This window comes from Epinephelus lanceolatus, chromosome 4 (genome assembly GCF_041903045.1).
Source record: "Epinephelus lanceolatus isolate andai-2023 chromosome 4, ASM4190304v1, whole genome shotgun sequence".
Classification (NCBI taxonomy): Eukaryota; Metazoa; Chordata; class Actinopteri; order Perciformes; family Serranidae; genus Epinephelus; species Epinephelus lanceolatus.
Window position 1 is genome coordinate 46,704,751 of NC_135737.1, and position 21,328 is coordinate 46,726,078.

The 21,328-nt window shown below is 41.5% G+C and overlaps 1 protein-coding gene across 1 annotated transcript in view; it reads right to left on the bottom strand.

Annotated features, from left to right (window-relative positions):
- Nucleotides 1-21,328, bottom strand: part of supt5h (SPT5 homolog, DSIF elongation factor subunit) — a 37,481-nt gene that overhangs the window by 4,325 nt on the left and 11,828 nt on the right. The window contains exons 8-28 of the mRNA XM_033631240.2: nt 19,738-19,803; nt 19,612-19,642; nt 19,417-19,485; nt 19,050-19,301; nt 18,379-18,468; nt 17,695-17,765; nt 17,316-17,421; nt 17,132-17,222; nt 15,814-15,950; nt 15,463-15,618; nt 15,220-15,366; nt 14,949-15,095; nt 12,159-12,284; nt 11,733-11,817; nt 9,647-9,757; nt 9,396-9,498; nt 9,013-9,140; nt 6,146-6,251; nt 5,877-6,035; nt 3,184-3,352; nt 112-309 (exon numbers count right to left, since the gene is read on the bottom strand). Of these exons, the coding sequence (XP_033487131.2) occupies nt 112-309; nt 3,184-3,352; nt 5,877-6,035; nt 6,146-6,251; nt 9,013-9,140; nt 9,396-9,498; nt 9,647-9,757; nt 11,733-11,817; nt 12,159-12,284; nt 14,949-15,095; nt 15,220-15,366; nt 15,463-15,618; nt 15,814-15,950; nt 17,132-17,222; nt 17,316-17,421; nt 17,695-17,765; nt 18,379-18,468; nt 19,050-19,301; nt 19,417-19,485; nt 19,612-19,642; nt 19,738-19,803 (2,548 nt within the window). The remainder of the gene's footprint in view (nt 1-111; nt 310-3,183; nt 3,353-5,876; nt 6,036-6,145; nt 6,252-9,012; nt 9,141-9,395; nt 9,499-9,646; nt 9,758-11,732; nt 11,818-12,158; nt 12,285-14,948; nt 15,096-15,219; nt 15,367-15,462; nt 15,619-15,813; nt 15,951-17,131; nt 17,223-17,315; nt 17,422-17,694; nt 17,766-18,378; nt 18,469-19,049; nt 19,302-19,416; nt 19,486-19,611; nt 19,643-19,737; nt 19,804-21,328) is intronic.

Sequence of the window (21,328 nt, forward strand, 5' to 3'; positions counted from 1 at the left end):
TTGGACTCTACTGTAGAAGCTCACGAGGATTAATGTGTGTCACTTCAGTTGAGCAAATGAACTCAGCCTTGTCTCAGCACATATGTGATGATGTAGTGGACTGTCTGTTACCGTGACGCTCCTGATGACCCCGGTCTGCCCCATCAGGTCCATGAAGGAGTCCTTCACCCGGACCAGGATGTCGGTGGTCACCCAGTCGCTGCTGCCCTGCTCGATGTTGGAGCCCGGGGTGTGAGGGTTGTAACCACCAGGGGAGGGCGCTCCGGGCGTCATGGGACTGTAGCCCACAGGACTGGGACTCGGGCTGGCCTGAGGACGCAACAAGAGACAGTGTTACGGAGACATTTCTCCTTTTAAGATCTCTGGCTGAGCGTCTGACTGCTTCCTGGCCAAACATGAATTCTGAAGAAGACTTTTAGATCCTTGAGATAAGGGATTTTTCAGAGAAATTAAATTCACTGGAACTTTTCTATAGGCACTTTTTGATTGTAAAAGACACGTCTGAAATCAAATCCCGCTCCAATATTTCATCAGCGCAGTTTCACCATCACACTCCCACCATCAAACCACAGAGGACAGGGTCAGGTCACTGCATGCTGCTGACACTTGTGGTAAAAAGTGGAGCGTACCGCGTGCAGCTGAATAGCGTCATGACGTCAGGCTGTGGCAGGGGAGGATTCAGGAAAGTTTGACTTTCCTTTACTCGAAAATAAGCGTGAATATACGGAGTCATTTAACCTTGACCACGATAACCAGGCTAACTGATGGAATTAAAGACATTGCATGTAGAAATCCAGGATAACATCAAACAGCATTTAATAACTGCAGCATACTGCGTCAACAGTTTTCAGTAATCTCTCCTAATACTGTGCAGATATCACCAACTACCGTTTTAGTTTTCAGGAGGGCTGTCAGGCGATTAAAAAAAATTACACGCTCTGTGATTAATCTATCTGAATTAAAAACAGAATTGTATGTAATTAATCACATACATCAACTTTTGCTGTGAAATTTAGAGTTCAGATGAATCTTGTCGGGTGTGTCGTAGATTTTGGACACAGCTGCCCCCCTGTCCTCGACCACCCAAACTGGTCTGCAGTCCATTCTGTCAGGGAGTTAGTGAGTCGTCACAGGTAGACTGACTCAGTTTGAACGTCTGGTTGAGTGTGGCGTGACGAAGCTGGCTGTTAGCGTTAGCATCAGAGGCTGCGCTAGCTCAGATCTCTGGGTTCGCTGCTAAAGTCGTTGTGTTGAGGTGATGTTTCAGAAGTTCTCTGATGGTATGAAAGTTATTTTTTCTGTGATTAATTACTCCAAATTAATGCATTATTTTGACAGCCCTAGTTTTCCGATCGTTTCTGAGTGTAAAATGGCTGCAGGGAACACGTGTGTGCTGTCAGGTGCACAGAGCGCACTGGAGACACCGTGGTGCTCTGCTCCTCATCTGCACATATGGATTTTGTAAATTAGCAAAGACATCAGGGTGCTATCCTTTTTTTTTGGCATCAACCTTCAGATCTGACCTTTTTCTTTTAAAAGTCAGGTAGTGTCCTGTTTGCTGATCTGACTGCATGTTCCAACTCATTGCCTTTTCTTTAGTTAGTGACCCCACCGCCCTCCAAACAACAGGCTCTGTGCTTTCTAACCTCCAGCTCACCCACAAGCCCGATTTCTGTGTCAGGAATATTCATTTTCTTCCTCTCGACCGTTGCTGTGATTCACCGTGAAGAACCACTGCTCAGCATTAATGAGGTGCTTTGCATCGACCATTTAGGGTTGAAGGTGGGCGTGTAGAAGGCGGGATATGAGGCTGGTCCACATGCGAATAATTCCAAGTTGATGTGGGATTTATAAAAGGAAACTGCTCACTGGCAGGCGTATGCACAGTTTTAAAAATCAAAATATTTTTTGGTACATCTCCTCACTTACGTAACCTAACACTTAGCGCTGATTCTCTGCAGAGTTTCATAAAATAGGCCCCTGGGCCTTTTCAGTAGACAATATAAAGTTACAGTACTGTCTTTATATTTTGACTATAAATATCAGTATCAATCTGTTTCACTGCTGTTTATTCTTTTAGGCCATGTTTTTTTTTCTTGTGTGCAGTAGTGACTCAGTTTCCACTTGAGTGAGCCAGGAGGCTTCTGTTCCACATTATGTGATCGCACATGGCACATTAGCTTTGACTGTTGTACGGCACCATTTAAACTGCCTCCGACACACACACTACGCTCGTCTGTCATAAACTGTTCCAAAGATATTTGATGTTTTGTTAAGCATTCCTCAGTGTTGGAGGAGATGGCACCGTGCATGTCTCTGCTGCAAACACTGAGAGTTAAGATTTATTCATGATGTCCTTCCTACCACGCCAAGTTTAACATAAAATATCAAAGAATACAGAAGTCAACAAATCTTGTGGTGTTTCTGGTGGCGTGCACCGCTATCTGCCTCGGTGTCTTTTCTGACACCACTAGGTGACGCTACGCTGGTCACCAAACTGTTAACACTACTGAAACCTGGGGCCAGATTAGTAACAAAACAAACTACTTCCCTTCATTTTTTATATCCTGTTGAATGTTTGTGTAAAAATTTGTAGTCATGAGCACATGAATTTTTGAGTTACAGCCAAAAACATGTTTTGTGAGGTCACAGTGACCTTGACCTTTGACTTTTGACCACCAAATTCTAATCAGATCATTGTTGAGTACAAGTGGACGTTAGTGACAAATGTGAGGAAATTCTCTCAAGGTGTTCATGATATATCGCGTTCACGAGGATGAGACAAATACATTTCACAGTCACCTTTGACCACTAAAATCTAATCAGTTCATCATGAAGTCCAAGTGGACGTTTGTGCCACATCTGGAAAAACTCCATGAAGGTGTTCTTAAGATGCTGCGTTCACAAGAATGAGCGAGACAAGGTCACACTGATTTTGACCTCTGAACCACCAAAATCTAATCCGTTCATTGTTGAATCCAAGTAAACTAAATTTGTGCCAAATGTGCCAAAAAAATCCTTAAAGGGGTCTTTGAAATATTGTGTTCACAAGAATGGGATGGACAAACGGATGGATAAATGGACGGATGGAATAAATCTACACGGTCTCATTGTTAAGAACGTTTATACAGCTGTTTGCTTTAACATCATTCTGATTAAATAACACACACGACACACATCTACCTGATAAGCCATGGGTGAAGGTGTAGGATGGTAGCTGGCTGGAGAGTGAGTGTTCTGGTAGCCGACCGGTGAGGGCGCCACCTGGTGGTAGCTCTGAGGACTGGGACTGGGCTGGTAGGAGCCTTGAGGGGACGGGGCCGCATAGGGAGAGTACTGCTCTGTGTTATACCTACAAACACACACACACACACACACACACACGAGATCAGTCACACACATTTATTTATTTTAGATTTTCTCAGCTTCTTTCTTCCTGTGATGAAATGAGCCTCTGAATATTTTCTGTGAGAAAACAAAAACATGTCCTGCACAATGTGGACTGCAGACTTAAGGGTTGCTCCAAATATCTATCAACATATTTCTAACCACAGTCTGAATGATAAATATTTGTAATAACTAAAACAGAGGCAAAAATTTAGGCATTTATTGTGCCAGAATCTATGAAAGCCCATTTCCATCACTGTGATAAAAAAAAGATCCTGTAAATCACTAAAATGAGAAACGTTCGAAAAATAATAAGAAACTTTGTCATTATTTTGACTTATGTCTGTTGTGAGATAATAAGTGTCGGTTACGTTCACGCATACATAACTATTTTAAACAGGAAGCTGCGAGCCATCTACATTTCCAACCGGCATCTACAATGGAGTCTCCAGTCGAGTTCATCCTACCGATCGCGTTTGCTGTATTCATCATACTTCGTTTGATGAACGACAGACGACAGGGGACTTCTGCTAACCAGCTAACATTACGAGGCAGCATAGTTATACTAGCTGGCGTGTTATTGTAATGTGAAAAATCCGACAATTGACCTATGGCTAAGTCCCGCCCTCAAACGCAATGAGCCAATCACAGTGCGTATAGCCATTCCCATACACTGGGACATTCTCTACCTGGACGTCCATTGAAATGCATCACAGAAAGTCAGTTTTGTTCGGTTTTATGAGCTTTTTCTGAGATTTGAAGTTTATAAATGGTCAAACGGTGTGCATGGGGTACATGCAACTCTGACACAAGGTATCCTGAGAGGCTGGGCGACCACGTGTATTTTTTACACTTTAAACCACGTCTCAACCGAGAAAAGTGTCTCCTTTGGATAAAGTTGTGTGGTAACGTTAGACCACAACATCAACTCAATGTGAATAAGATTAACAATGATGTCTACATCTGTTCTAAGGTAAGTCAACATTGTGTTTGAGGCAACATATTGTCACTTTGCTGGAAAGAAACATAAAGTTATCTTTAACATCTCTAGCTAACGTTAGCTAAAGTTAGCCTAACGTTAGCTCCTAGCTGCGTTGTTCATCATGTCACCTTGTTTGCTGGGAGTTCATTAGCCTATTTTGTTCTAGTTTTGTACTTTGGTGATCGTACATCATTGTTAGCTGTTGTCCAAAGGGCTCTAGTTAAGCTAACGTTAACTTCTAGAGCTTAGCTTCATTAACTTATCTGTAATGGCAGAGATAACAAAGGTTGGCAAACGTTATGCTGAATGATTCAGTGTAAATACTGTAGCACCAAACTAACGGAGAGACACTCTTGGTAAAGATGGTAAAAAGGCCGTTATCCTTTTCTCATATTCTGAGCCAAAAACCTTAACTTCAGTGGCACTTTAACTTGTTGTCTTTGATGGTGACGGCAACCAGATGCGGTTCACAAGCGTACACTGTGACCTGTAAATTTTGGCTTGTAATTTAAGCTTTTCATCGACCTTCTCAACAATAAAATGATGAATATATCCCTCCAATGCGTAGTTTAGGCCCTTTTGGTTACTTCTCAATGACATCTGATCGTTATGTCCCCAAAAATCAGTAAACTGCCTCCTGCGAAATGCCGTGTACTGTGACACCTGCCATAGCGCCGCTCACTGAATGTTGATAGTTTGTCCGAGTGAGTGGAGGGGGAATGGCTTAGCCATAGGTCAGTTTTGCAGAACAGGACAGATGACAGACGCCAGATAGTGCGAGCTAGCTAGCTAGCTAACAAGCAACCTGACGACGGTAACGTTAGGTATGTGTGAACTTTTTTCCCCGTCTCTTGCTCGGTGGTAGCCATGGTGACGTCTACCCCTCACTGGCAAGTCAGGATCTGAAATCCTTCGCTCCGAAGGGCTAGTTTCATACCCACTACCCCTCATTATGCCCCCTACCCCTACACGCAGTAAGGAATTGGGACACCACTACCCCTTGCGGGAACGCGCAAATCTAGGGGTAGGGCCGAGGAGTAGGGCTAAGGGGGGGTATTGGGACAGGCCCTAACTCGTTATTTTGAGATACTAAGTCATTACTGTGCTATACCAGGTCATTATGTTGTAAAACTAACTCATTTACTCGTGATACTAGGTCATTGTTTTGCAAGACTAACAGATTTCGCCATACTAAGTAACTATTTTGTGATTCTTATTAATTATTTTGCAATAATTGGTCATTATGAATACTAGCTTATTTTTTTGATACTCCTTCTTAGCGTTTTTTTTTCATCAAATAGACTAAACAGACGTTCATAAGAAGCTGATGTATTCTTAGACTGTTGAAATCTTTTCATTTTATGCCGAAAACAACCCAAAAGACATAAATGAACTCCAGTGAGACCAGAGAGTTCAGTCTGTGGCCCAATAAAACTTAAAAAAACGTTGTTTTTAATCAAAACAATAATTTCTCTGTGACTGTGGTTCTATCCACAATGATACTCACATAGCAGGCGTGCCAGGTGTTTGAGGGTTGTACTGAGGGTTGACCTGTGGAGAGGGGACTTCTGGGTAACCCGGGGTCTGGGGATTGGGGGTTCCCCCATAACCCTGAGGGGACGGGGACGGCTCGTCGTCATAGCCAAAGTCGTACTCTTCTTCATTTCTGGAGGGATGTCACAACATTTAAAAAAATATGAGCTAAAGAACAACAGAGGTAACACTTTAAAGTAACACACAGAAACACACACAACTCTGTGTGCATGTGTGTGTTACCTGGAAGGTGTGTTGGGGTTGCTGGGGTCCCAGGCTCCGCTCTGACCGGGTGTCCTGCTCCCATCATGCAGTGGGGTCTGAGAGCCGTAGTGAGGTGTACGACTTCCTGTTAGAGGTCAAAAGATCAACTGATGAGACATGAGAAACAGTCGCTTCTTTTATACCAGTGCAATGATTACATTTATTCCAATTTACTTAAAGAAATAACTACATTTATTTTAGTGAAATATTTACATTTATTCTTGTGCAATAACTACAATAATTTTAGTGGAACAACAACATTTATTTCAGTGCACTAAAATTAATTTAATTATTCAAGAACAATAATTAAATTAATTTTAGTGCACTGAAATAAATGTTGTTGTTCCACTAAAATTATTGTCCAAAATTATTGTATCCAAAAATTACATTTATTCTAATGCAGCAATTATATTTATTTTAGCATAATTATTACATTTGTTTCGGTAAAATATTTACATTCATTTTTGTGCAATATTTACATTTACTCTTGTGCAATAAATCAATCTATTCAAGTACAATAATTACATTTTTTCCGATGCAACAATTACACTATACAACTGCAAAAATTACATTTATTTTTGTGCAATATTTATATTTATTCATTTATTAATTCATTACAGGGCTATATATGCATTTATTCTATTGCATTTATTACATTTATTGTAGTGCAAGTCCTGCAGTCCTGTGTCTTTTTATTGCACTGATCAGGAGTAATGCTTGTAATTTTGTTGTATTCTGCTGCAAAGGGCAATCGAGGCTTTCTATTTTATTTGTATTCCATTGTTTAACAACTTGTTGCCAGATGACTATTTAAAAATAAACGATGTGAACAAAACTGAAGTCATAGTTTCTGGTGATGAATCGCAGACCTTCAAACTCTTGAAAAACAAAAGCTGCAATAATACCACTTCTTTCAAATAAAACAGAACTCAGATGTTTTGCATTTTTCTCAGGAAAATAAGATGACTGATGCTTTGCTGATCCATCATCATGACCAGAGAGATTCTATTAACTGCGCTTCCACAGAAATCAGTAAACAGATGTCTCACTTTCACTAAAAACTGCTGCTGCAGTCTTAAAGTGCGACTCGCCCCCAGTTTACAAGGCTCTGAATATGTGACACTGAGCCAACTGATGCCCCCTCAGCACGCTGCAGGATCACATGTACCAACAGTTAAAGACAAAGACATGAACAGGTTTCGCTTGCCTTGTGAAGATTGATTATGTTCTGTTTGATTGTATGTTAAATAGTTTGTTTTCCACTTTTTCATTAAAGCTGCATCTTCTGAATTAAATATACTTACAGACAAACACACACACACACGCACAGAGTGAGTCAGAGTTTTCAAATTCATTTCTTTCTCCATCTGACTCACACAATGTTTGAAGTTCTTCCCAAATCAAACCCAGAAAAGTCTTTTTATCTTTTTAATCAATGATGTCTACTTCTGTGATCTAGTTTTTACTTCACTCTGTTTTGCTGTTATTAAGGCTTTTAAATCTATTTTATTACATATTCATCATTTTTGTTGTCTGGCATGCATCGGTTTCAAATTGTTAAACTGTATCTGTCCTTTACAGCCTTGTTTCCACCATGCAGTCTGCTTCATTTTGGTTTAGTTCGGTTCGGTTCGCATTTTTTCAGTTTCCACAGTAAAAGCTGTGGATGGTCCCAACAGAAGCGTTCCTTAGCGTCCCCATGTTTGGTCCCCCCTCTGTTGGGGTACCTAGCACACAGATCTGGTACTAAAAGGTGGAGCTGTGAACCCTGCAGTCTGATTGGTCAGTAGATGACGGTCACTCTGGTTTTATGTAACCTCTGTTCATACATCAGTAAACTACAACTATAAAATGAAAGAGAAAAAAATAACTTCATTCACTGGGCTGACTGCCGGCAACTTTTAAGGTGGAACGTTAACTTGTAATGTTACTCAATGCATGAGTTGATGACGTGAATCCATCAGCACACCTTAAATTTCACTGTGACAACTTTGACCATCACTTTAGTTTTTATATGACACACACTTTTAGTAATGACTTTAAAAATATAGATTAATTTGGAGCAGATTATGTGAAGGTCATATATTCTAATCCTCACTTCCTGTGGGCTACAGCAACACTAAACCCCTGAGCTTGCCTGAGAAGGACTAAATGCACAAAGCTGCTATTTTTAAATATCCCATGGAGAGAGACTCTCACTGCAGCCTGTTCTATTTTGTTGTGAAAATGTGGGCGTGCAGCCTCGTTCTGTGGACGATAAACCAGGTGCAGACTTCCATCTGTGTCACCACTGATGAGGAAATACAGCGAGTGCTGGACGGAGCAGTGAGTGACAACAACCCCGCCCACATTTAAGAGGACTGTCTGAACAGACCGAGGTTCTGCTGGCTCCAAAGGGACTGGACTGAAACGGGGCTTTAGTTATTGTCATGGTTGACAGCAGGGCTTTTCAACTCTTCTGTTCAGGGGGGCACATTTTCACAGAGCTAAGGGCCCGGGGCCTGACATTTCCCTCAGCTGTTACACCAACTGTTTGTTCACTTCATTGCAATTAACATTTTTTTTAAAGACAATGTGTCTATCAGAGGCAATATGGCCAAGTGCACAAGTGCATTCTGCTGATTTGAAGGTTTTATTGGGGTAAAATGAATATAACAATGATTTTTTTCCTTCTCCAGGTTTAACTTTATTAATTTGTGGCAGAACTTATTGACGGGCTGGAGTCGCCAAATGAATAAAGTTTGATTGATGGATTTAAGAAAAAACAAAACAAAAAAACAAATAAATTTGCATGAGATCGCCAGAATATGACAAAAAGCGGTCAGCGAACACTGACAGAGTCTTACCCTCGTGTATCGGTGTCTGAGAGCCGTACATTGGCGTTCTTGAGCCAGTGCCATACATGGGTGTTTGGGAGCCGTACATGGGAGTACGTCCGTGGGTGGAAGTCATTCCACTGGGTCTCTTTGCTCCCCTGGAGGGTCGAAGGATTAACGTCAGGTCAGAAACTCTGGATCATGTAGAGCTGATACTATCATTACAAAACGATTCCAACGAAAGTAGATATGCAGTCTTAATAAATCACTGCTTAGCTCTTAAAGAGATACAAATATAAGAAGTGCTGCTCCTCAGTTTGAGTGTCCTGATGTTTGGTCTTTCTGACACCGACAACAGCATGTTTACAACAATAAAAAAGACGATAAGAGTGAAATTGATTTAGAGTACATACATGGGAGTTAAGCGCTGTCTGTCTACAGAGATGGTCTGGCATGTGGAGTGCAGCTCGACTCTGGCTGTAGACTCTGTGGCGTCCTTCACCATACCAATGTAACCTGGGAAATAAAGGCAAACTCATCAGCATCGTCATTTTTAAGACACAAGGAGACAAAGAGTCCACAGACAAGACAGAACATCGTCACGCTCACATGAAGTTTTTGTCACATTCATTAACCTGCGTGACACCGACAGTCACAGTCTCACCTTTGTAAGGACCCTGGGAGATGCGAACTGTCTGACCAATCAGCTCATTGTCTCTTCGTCCTCTGCCCCGCCCCATTCCTCCTCCACCTCCTCCTCCTCTCTGTGGAGAACCTGCAGGAGGATAGAAACACTGTTTACACAAAGACAATCGCAAATTCACAAAGAATGGGTTGTGTCCGCTGACGGCATCATGAATTGTGCACCGTCGGAGGATCCAGGTCACAGGAGATTGTTCTAAGTTCTCAGTTGTGCAACTGAAGGGGAATTTGCCCTTCTTGTGTCTGATTGCTATCGTACTTGTGGCAAAATATAAATGTTGCTTTTGTGACAAGAACATAGAGGGCAGAACAATGGCAAAGAGAACCAGAATTACTGCCCTCCGGTTGAACGTCTCTGCACAACAGTCATGTAGCAACATATTTCCTGGTGAGTCACAGCTCTGGAGATTGGCTCTTCAAGTGAGAAATCAAATTTAATGAGAAGCTGCCGACACATGATTTTGAGCTAATGCTGAGGTGGAGGCAGTGTAGGTCTTTCAGTGAAAGTAGTAATAACACTGCATGGTTGTCTGTTGACGAGCTGCAGCGTGACGCATCCAGTGCGTGCTAGGGCCACACAGAAACACATTTGGCTTTATGGCCATAAACATAATTTGTGAGGTCCCAGTTACCTTGACCTTTGACCTTCAATAAGTTAATTGCTGAGTCCAAGTGGATGTTTGTACCAGATGTGAAGAAGGCGTTTGGGAGGTACCGCGCTCCTGAGAATGCGACGGACAACCTGAAAACATGATGCCTGTGGCTACGGTATTGTCGGTGCTGAGGCCTAAAAATTCCCCAAACTGTCATAAAATGTTAGACACTGTTTCAGCACATTCAACTGATGCCGCACAGATATATAATATTTGCCTTTATTGCAATAGCTGACTGTGGCAAAGACGGTAGCACCCTTTATATCTTCTTCACAGAGACACTAAATACAACTGATGAGTTGATTTGCAGACTATCTGGCAGACACATTTTCTTTTTCAATAACTTGCTTTCGTATTGGACGTAAACATGAAATGAAAACTTTAATATCTGACTGTTGGTCAAACTAAATAACAAAATAAAACTTTGAGGTACAGTCATTTAACATGCATTAATAAAAATAATAATACTAATGATAGTCATTTTGTTTGTTGATCTATCTAACATCACAGATTCACAGTAATTTTGGGGGAAGAAAAGAATCTTTCCAGAGAAGTCCTTTCCCATTTCCTTTGTTTTCTATGGAGTGTTTCTTGTCTCTAAAACACTCCAAAATATCTGCCTGTCTACCATCTGGCAAAATGGAAACTCCAAAAGGATATCTGGCGATGTCCTCTCTCCTGATTTACAGAGGGAGGTTTGGCTGAGTTGGTATTGATCCTACTGGAGAATCCTTGACCAAAAGCATGCTTAATGGACAAGTCAACATGTCCAGGAACTGCTGGTGTTAGTATGTATTTTTACATCTTCACTGACCAGTAGATACTTGGTCAAGACCCCCTGAGGATCATGTTCTGCCAGGACAGCTGTCATGGCGTCAGAAGTACTAGTTAAATTTGGCAAAGCACCACTTAGGTAACAGCACACATGCTACCATCCTAGTATATAAGCTGCGTCTCTCTCTGTTCACATCATCACATAGCTTCTGCATGTAGCCACTGTTGATCCGAGCTCATAATAAACGTGCATTAAGAAAGAACTCCGTGATCGGCCTCATCCTTGAACTTTCCAGATCATCGCAGAAACACCTACTCTCAGCTGGTATGTGTGGAAAGAACATTCAGCAGGAGGCAGCAGGCCACAATAGGGCCACAACTATCATTTCGGTTACTATAACTTTAACTAGAGTTTTATCTGCTCATTACACTCATAGATATTCTTAACCGATCCATCGCTGCGCCGTACAATGCCAGGAAAGGTTTCTACCAAACCTCTTTCGTCACATCGCCTCCATCAACCAGGAGCTCACAGAGTGTTTTGGATGTTGGACACAGCAGCAGGACAAATGACCCTTTTGTCAAAATACACATCAGCATGAGGGGGTGTTTGTTACTCACTTCCTCCTCCGTGGTGCATGGGACTGCTGATGCGAGGGCTCATTGGAGCGAATCCTCCCACGGTGAAGTTTGTTACGTCTCTAGGCTGCGAGAGGCAAACAGATTAACAGAAAGAAGGTTTGACACGCTTCATTAAGTTTTCAAAATATAAAGTGAAACACAACATAGATGGTTCAGTCTACACTGACTGTGGGCACAAAAACATTAAGAGTTTAAGTGGTAAAAATCCACAGTCAGTGTATGGACCGCTTACAACTTAACGGCTTCATGATTATTTCTTTTATATTCAAACACATCTTAAAATGATTTAATCATCACGTGACTGCTGCCAAAGACACAAAAAACAGTAAACTCTAAACTGTCATCATGAATCCATGTGAAGGGAAACCTGGCAGCCAATAGGAGCACACAGGAACACACACTGACCTTGGATCCACCAGCCAACACCAGGTGTCTAGTCTTACAAACGAACATGCCTCCGTTCTCCACCAACTTCTTACAGTGCAGGAAGGCAAAGCCTCGAAAGAGGTGGCGAATCTCCCCTTCACGACCCTGTGGAGAAACACACACACACACACACACACACACACACACACACAATGCAGGTAAAATACTTGAGCACACGGATACACTTGCTTTTAAATACAAGTTGCTGCAAACACGATGGCCACCCTGCTTATTCTGCAGGTTCCTCAACACTGTGTCCACAAGGTGCAAACAAGCATCATGAAATACGGAGGCAGATTATCAGGAGTAACGTCTGAACCAATCACAGCAACACTGCTGAATTTTTTTGAACAGAATTGATTGCACTGCTGGATGAACAATAATGATTCAATAACCCAATGCTACCCCACTGAGGTTGGCTGCCGAGGATTTGCCGGCCAGTCGCTCTACAGCGCCCTCAAGTTGCTGGGGATCAGAGGACTGCACAGAAAGAGAGCCATCAGGAACATCACTGATGCTGCTGAGAGATAATCAAGATGGCTATGGATCAGAAGGGCTGATCCGTGGACCACACTTGCTACCTAGACACAGGCTGAGGTCTGATCAACACCCGATGACCCCAGGTTACTTCACTGATGATGTGTCTAGGTTGCATCTAAAGGTGTGTGTAAAATCAGCACAAAATATTCCCATTTTTGTCCCTATTCCGAAAAAGACAATAATCTTACCAAGCTGCGGCTGATGAAGCTGAATCTTCCACTAACATTCCTGATACTGATTCCTCACATGCAGCTGTGAATACGCTGATTAGCGTGCCCCAACATGTCATTCAGCACATCGAAATATGATTTAAGGAACAGTTGGAGCCGCTTGTGCCATTTTGCTTTGAGTTTTCCATCAGAGTTGGACTTGTTGGACCGTGTGAACACAGCCTCCCTCTTTCATATCTCCAACCACCTCCTTGAAAATATTTGTGCATATCCAAAAACCTGTTGATATCCAAGTCTTTAATAATGTTTAAAAGTAAGAGTGTTTCTCCTTCTGCAAACAAATATGCACTTTTCTTTTGGACATGCATCTCTACTCCAGCCTTCAAACTGCTGGCAGGTTGGTTTGTGTACATCGTATCCATGACAACGCACAGAGCTGACTGTAAACAGACAAGAGTCAGAGTGCGGCAAATTGCAGTATGTGACCGGATGGATGTGACCGAGGACGAGACACCTCCACCTGGAGTAGTACCCAGCTGGGCTTTATCTAGAGCTTGCGAGATATATTTCAGCCGCGCTTTGGAAAGCAGAGCTAAATGGTAAACAACAAACATGGCAGCACACCGGTAAGGTAAGACAACACGTTTACATGTCGTTTTCTATATGTTCTCTGACATTTATCCTAACAATATGAGGCGGTCTTTGTGGAAAAAAAGCTTGTTTAGTGGACTAACTTTGCACTTGAAGGTTGCCCGTTCACTTACGTTTTAACAGGTCTGACGCTACGGGCGGCTGTGGCTCAGAGGTAGAGCGGGTCGTCCACCAATCGAAAGATCAGCGGTTCGATCCCGGGCTCCTCCACGCTGCATGTCGAAGTATCCTTAAGCAAGATACTGAACCCCAAATTGCTCCCGATGGCTGTTCCATCGGTGTGAGTGTGTTAAAACTGAGTAGTAGGTGGCACCTTGTATGGTAGCCTCGGCCACCAGTGTATGAATGTGTGTGTGAATGGGTGAATGTGACTCGTAGTGTAAAAAGCGCTTTGAGTGGTCACTAGATGACTAGAAAGGCGCTATACAAATGCAGGTCCATTTACTAATGCGCCCTGGCTGTATCTAGGCTAACGGCTAACATGCTAACTATTATTTTTCGTCACTAGTCACTTGAAACAAATTTAGGACGATAGGAGACAGGTTGAAATAAACTGAAATTTCCCTTTAAGGAGACCGGAGGGTCTCAGCACTTCTGCTGCTTTTGTGACAACCAGCAGTAAGTGCCGAATGAGCGCCACCACACTAGCTTGCTTCCACCTGACCCTGGTGGCGTGCAGAGCAGGGCAGCTACGGCTGGCTAACCAGTGGAGACCAGAGGTTGGGCACTATGTTTCTGCATGTTAACACAGCTAGCTGCCTGTCTGTCTGCAAAATCAAAATAAAATAAAATAAAAGGCAAAACATTTACATCACAAAACATAAAAATTGAACCACCTCTAAATGGATAGCGCTTAGCAATGTGGCGCTATGGCTCAATGAGGCAATAAGGGCCTCTCGTATGTCACATCATGTGGCATTTCATTCTTACAAATTAGCCAGGTAGTTACTGGTTAATGTATGTCAGGCTATCAAAGGCACAATTAACCAAAATTGACATCCCTAATTCAGACTACTGTCCCATCTGAATAACAGTGAATATTAGTGCGCATGCAAACGCAGTCAGTCAGGAATCACTTGGCCCCGATCTTTTAGTTTCTGTCGGCACCACCCGCGAGTTCAAACTCATGTCCCTGTGTGTCCATGTCTGAAGTGAAGCCTACATTCCAACAGCCACGAATCACTGGTGATAAACTTTGCAAAGTGACTGATTCAATCCTCAAAATGCTCCTCTGTTTAAACAAAGGTCTAAAAAAGGAAATGACTCTCAACTTTCAAAGTAAACCACCGAGACACTTGAGAACTGAGTGAATATTTTACAGGCTCTCACTCAGCAAGAAGTACGTGAGGCTGACATAAATATTTAGCTGCAGCTGTATCATTACACACATGAACTCTCTGGCCCTTACAGAGTGCGGCCCGTCGATGACCTTAACGATGTCCTTTACATGGATGTTGTTCTGCTCGGAGTCCAGAGCCACAGCAAAGCGGTTGTCCTTCCTGCGGTTCACAGCCTGGTGCCGCACCGTCATGACCTTCCCGTGCATGTTCAACACCTGAGAGACACACAGGAGTCATTCACTAAACTGTGCTTTATTGTTTGTGCACGTTTACATCTGCTGAGCTCTGAACTTAACGCTGCAGACACGCTGTAGTGTCTGTCACGGGGCTGACTATTACCTGGAATGTCTCTCTCTCCAGCCGGACGATGACTCCGACGGTCTGAGGGTCCAGCTGGACTAGCTCTCCCCACTCGTGCTGCCCTCCAGCATCCACACCGGACGCCGTCTCCGAGCAGAGCTGAAGGTCTCTGGGCAACACTTTCAACTGCACACACACAAATACACACACACAGGGTGAGAACATGTACACAGAATGACCTTTAACCTCAGTTTCATTACATGAACAGAGCAGAGCAGGTACCTCGTGCATGGTGAGGTCGGAGAAGAGGATGACAAAGTTCTCTTCCACTCTGACAATGAGGCCTGTGTCGCCCTCATATCGCCCCGCGATCACCTTCACGTGGTCGCCCATCCGGAAATATTTTCTCAACTCGTGAGCCGGGAACTCCAGGGGGTCCTGGGAGAAGACACACACACACACGCAGGGATTTGTCTTTCTGTACCTGTGAGAACCTTTATTATTGACATAATACCATCTGTCGCCCCTGACCCGTGAGGACTGGCTGAAATGTCCTCACAGTGCAGAGGAGTCCTCCCTGTGATGGTTTAAAACTGGAATTATGTGTGTGTGTGTGTGTGTGTGTGTGTGTACCTTCAGGTCTTCGTGCTTGGGCATGATGGTGATCTTGTTGCCGTCCACACTGAGGATTTTTCCCTGCAGGTTGATCAACTCACCCTCACAAACTTCTACGTTGTCGCCAGCCTGCAGGTTGTGTTCACGCTCCTTACCTGCACACACACACACACACGCAAACACAAATATAATAATGTTTCAGCCAGCAAACACTTCACTAACATTATAACTCTGACCTCTAACCTTTGACAATTGTGACAGGAAATAAGGACCAGAAGATATCATAATTCAAAACAGACATTAAAATGTGAATAAAAAAAAATTAAAGACGAAAAAACAATTTAGTGTGAATTCAAATTAAAGTCTTTAAACAAGAGCTGCTATATGGAAAAAGCTGCCAAAATCAACAGCAATTAAATAGAAGACTTAATAAACAAATTAATATCCCATTTACTGTAGCGATAAAATGTGACATTAATTGACATTTCTCTTTTAACTTGTGTCTTTATCTAATTATTCCCGTGTATCTTCTTTCATAGTTAATTTTCCCTTTCATTTATTTATATTTATTAATTCTAAAATTGTATTTATTTTGCATTAATTATTTATCTAAAAATACTTCTTACTTCTTCATTGATTTATGTATCGATTTCTGTTTAGTATTTCCTTTGTATCTTCCCCCTATTGATTCTGTATTTTTAAAATAAATAAATTAAAACAAAATATTCAAAAAATATCTAAAATAAAAAAATAAATGAATAAATAAACAAAAAACAAATAAACGGGGCAATTAAGTATGTAAGGTAAATAAAAAATAATTTTAAAAAAACTCAAAACAAATATCAATTTATGTCACATTTTATCAAATAATGCATGGCTTCATTTATTTTAAATATTTTTGTAACGTTTAATGGCATTTCAATTTATTTATTGGATCTTTTTCCTTTCATTTTGGCAGCTCCCGTCCTCCATACTACTCAACTATAATATAAACAATTAAAAGAAAGGTAGGCTGAAAAAGATTAAACTTTAAACATTCCACATCATCTTATCTGTCTGTTTAAAAGCCATTTAAATATTGGACCACATCAGCATTAAACAGATTTATAATTTATACATTAAAATATTATCAGGATTTAGAACTAAAACCAAAGTTTAAAAATGCACTTCACTTTGAGCTGTGCATCCCATTTTTCTCCGCAGGCAATGAACTCACTAAAGCGTCACCTTGACCTCATCGTCTCCAGCCTCAAAATGAGCCTGTAGCTGACCCTCAAACAGACACACACACACACACACACACACACACACACACACACACACACACACACTGTACCTGACTCTGTGACCACCTCCAGGTCGATTCCTTCAGGCTGGTCCTCAAACTTCTCAAGTTCTGACAGAGTGGGTTTCACTCCATCTGTGATCTGCCAGAGAGAAACAAAGCAAACAGATGTTTAACAGCCTGTGTAGTCTTCAGAGCGATGAGTGTTCACATTAAAGATAAATGTGCTCCTCACCACAGCGGACATGGCGAAGCTCTTAAACAGGAATCCTTTGCGGCTGTAACGGTTCCCCTCAAAGATCATGAAGTCTCCATCATGGCTTACCTCCCCTCCGAGGGACCTGTCAATCAAATCATCACCTGTCAGTCACGCACACAGTCAAATTATTTACTGCAAAATTTAGACTTTGAAATCCTGAACTTCTTCCAAACTTTCAGCTTTTAAAAGGACAAATTCTAAAATATAATACACACCAGACGCTAGTTTGTAGAGAGCGGGTGGGACTCGTTTTATTCGTGTTTGTGATCTTATCATCATGTTGACTTATCCAAAATATTTTAACCCAACCCTTATCAGACATACATCAAACAGCAGCAGGATCCAGAGTGTGTACCTGATCTTTTCAGCATCAAACAGCCTCTGAGCAGGTCTCTTAAACTTCTTCCTCTTAGCGAACCAGTCTTTCTGCAGGACACACACACACACACACACACACACACACACACACACACACACAAAGTGTAAGTCAAACTATCAATACAGCACATAAGAGGAGAAAAAGGTGTGTTAGTGCAGGTTTCTGTAGGTTTAAAAGTTAAATTGTCAAAGTCACACTGAAGCCAGGGTTTGGTGATGCTCCCACTATTTACCTATGAATCATATGCACACATACACATGGGGAAATAGGGCCCAGGTTGAAAAATACCGAAGTTATCCTTTAACAGAAACAATTTGACCATATTAGAAGAAGCCTGTTTTTTTTTTTTTTATGAGAGGAGACACCACATCGTGACACACTCGCTCAGTGTGCTCTGATCAATTCTGATCAGGCTGCACAGTTTGCGTTCGTGGCTGTTGGTTCCATGATGGTTTGGTTTTGTAGTGTTGGTACAGAGTGATCAATACAAAATTAACACATTTAGAACTTATGTTAAAGCAACCACTCTTTTAAGAGTAAAATTAACTTCAAAATCAAATCAAATTTCAAGAACTGTCTAAATTCAATTATATTTTACATTTTTTATAATTTTAGACTTTAAGGCATTTGCAGAAACCCTGTCATGTGTGTTTGTCCTACCAGGCTCATCTTGGCCTTGATGCGGTCCAGATCTATTCGAGGGATCATCTTAAGGGAGATGGTGTTCTGACTCGGCTCCACGTAGTCCACCTGGAGAGAGAAGAAGACAATGAAAAACAGAGCTCTTTTTTATATTTCAATTTAAGAAAAAAGTCAGGCAGATATTGATGAATGAGACTCAATACGTTTAGCTCAGACTATTTACTCAAATCTTATAATTATTTGATTACACATTAAGTCTCTCGTGCTCCTTGAGCCCGAGCTGATATCTTCAAATGTTTCATTGTGTTTGACGTCAACAGTCCAAAACTCAAATATAGTCACGGTGATATAAAGCAAAAGAAAGGCAGCAAATTCTCACATTTCAGAAGCTGGAACCTGAGAATGTTATTTACTTAAAGATATATATGAATTTCTAATCAATTAACTGCCTTAAACCATGTTGTTTAAAATGTTAGCTATATTTGTCATAATATTTTAAACTTACGTATTTCATGAATCAAACACTTCAACGAGAAACACCAGGGAATATTTAAACTCAGATTAGAAACGCTCTGGTTTCCTCAATTTCTTGTTTTTTAAAAAAAGGAAATAATCTTATTTGTTTTGCAGCAGAGCATTAACCTCATGTATGAATGTTTTAGGACTGCTGACGTAGTTTGAGTTGGTACCTGAGCGATGTCGTCCTTGTACAGGCCTCTCTTTAGTCGGACCCAGGACTTGGGCTTCAGGTTGGTGACCTCTTTGACGACCTTGAGGACGTCTGTCATCTCTTTGATGGGAACCATCTGCTGGTTCCACAGACCCATCCTCAGGTTGCCGATGCCTTCGATGGCCGCCTTGACGTGTGTTTGCTTGTACGACTCCACGTAGATGTAACCTTTGACGTGGTCTGGGGCGACCACAGATTTGATCTGCAGAGGCTGTGGGGTGGGGGTAAGTTAGCGATTCTTTTTGGCCCTCATGCGCTCATCATACTGCAGACTGTGTCGTTTTGTTGCTTTGCAGTAACGTGAAAAATAAAGTGTCGTTTCTTACTGTGTCGGTGAACTGGTAAGCGATGAACTTCCTCATCAGTGCGATGGCGGTCGCCCTCTCCTCTCCAATCTACAAGACAGGATATGTTGAGGAAATGTGTGTGTAAGTATGTGTGTGTGTGTGTACATGTATTTGTGATGGGGTGTGTGTGTGTGTGTATGTGTGTGTGTGTGTGTGTTTAAGCTGAACACACACCTTGCACTTGACCGTCCACAGATTGGGATCCCTGATGACGACAAAGACATTTTTAACATTAACACAACCTCATGATCTACAAGTGTAGATGTCTTGATGCTGAGTGGTGGGCGAGTGTTCACATACTTGACCCCAGGAAGTAGCTGCTGCTGGGTGATGTCATCAGAGAGCTCCTCAGACCCTCCGGAGTAACTGCACACCACAGAAGAAGAAGAAGAAGAAGAAGAAGAAGAAGAACAGACTTCATGATCACACGCAGAACCACTGTTTCACTCACTTATCTTTTCAAGTCACATTTTCACAATAAAAGCCCACCAGGAAGAGCAGGGATTGTGCACTTGGAGCTGTGGGAAGGTTTTTATTGTGAAACATTGGCAGGAAATTTTGAGTTTCATGAGGTGTAACTTAGTAGTGAAAAAAAAAAAAAAACAGAAGCCACTGAAATCAAGTCGTAAATAAAAAGCATAACTATTTGAGATGCACCGATCAATTGCCTGGTGAACAGAAACCATTTCCCTCAGTGGAAACAAACCTTTTATTTACTTTAATTTCACAGATAAAAAACAATAAATTGTGAAGACAATAAAGCCTCCACAAAAATAGCATTATAAGTCTTGTGTGTGATTTATCCTGGCTTCATATGAGCAGAGGCAATCTCTGCTAGCTGCTAAGCTAATTTATACAATGTAAAATGCCATAGGCTTGTGCTAATAATGTTAGCATGTTGCATTTGTTTGGAAAACGTGTTTAGTATAAGACAGTTGTTTTGTCAGTGAACCTTGTGAGTTGTAATGGAGCCAAATTTTGTAACGTTACCGTTGTTAAATACTGCTGTTGTCCCTGGTTTCATTCGAGTAGAGGAAAAGTCAGCTAGTCGCTAGGCTAATTTATACAATGTAAAATGCCATAGGCTTGTGCTAATAACGTTAGCATGTTGTATTTGTGGGGAAAATGTGTCCAGATAAAGACAAGTGTTTGTCTGTGAATGCTGCGAGTTATAGTGAAACTGATTTGTGTACTTGTGTTTGAAATTGTCTACTGTCTAAAGCTCTGTCCTGTAACCTGAAACAATCATGTAATAATCTGCAGTTTGGGAGAAAAAGTCAATTATTTAATAGTCAATAGTCAATACTTTTATTATACAAATACATTTCCCATTAAAGAAAAGTTAAAATGTTTGTGTTCCTAAAGACAAAGGAAGAAATTTGGAATCAGCATGTCAGACTTTTAAAAAGCTGGTAATCTGCCAAGAAATTTGCGATTGGTGCGTCTCTAGTAACTTTGTTTGAGGATCTTTTAGTAGAGTGATGAGCGGGATGTAACTCTGTTGTACTAATGGAATAAATGCACATTACACTACATTTATCAAGACAACAGGTTCAATGGAGGAAGTGTTGCATTAGAAAACTAAAATATGACCTAAAATAAAATAAGGAGGAAATGAAATTAGAAATGAAAGCTGGCCTCTACTGTGAACGAACAAAGGCCTGGTTCTTCCTGCCACTGAAGTTAATAAAGAGAATTTACATTTATAGTTTGGAGATTTATGGTATCTTTATTTATTGGCAGCACAAACTTCTGGAATCACAGCAGGAGGCGTCTTTTTTGAATGAAAAAACAACAGTGATCCATTTACTCTGAGAAATAAACTGAGTTGGCGGCTCTCTGTTCGGACCCCTCTAACACTGATGTGTGCTGTTACAGCTTTTATTAGAGT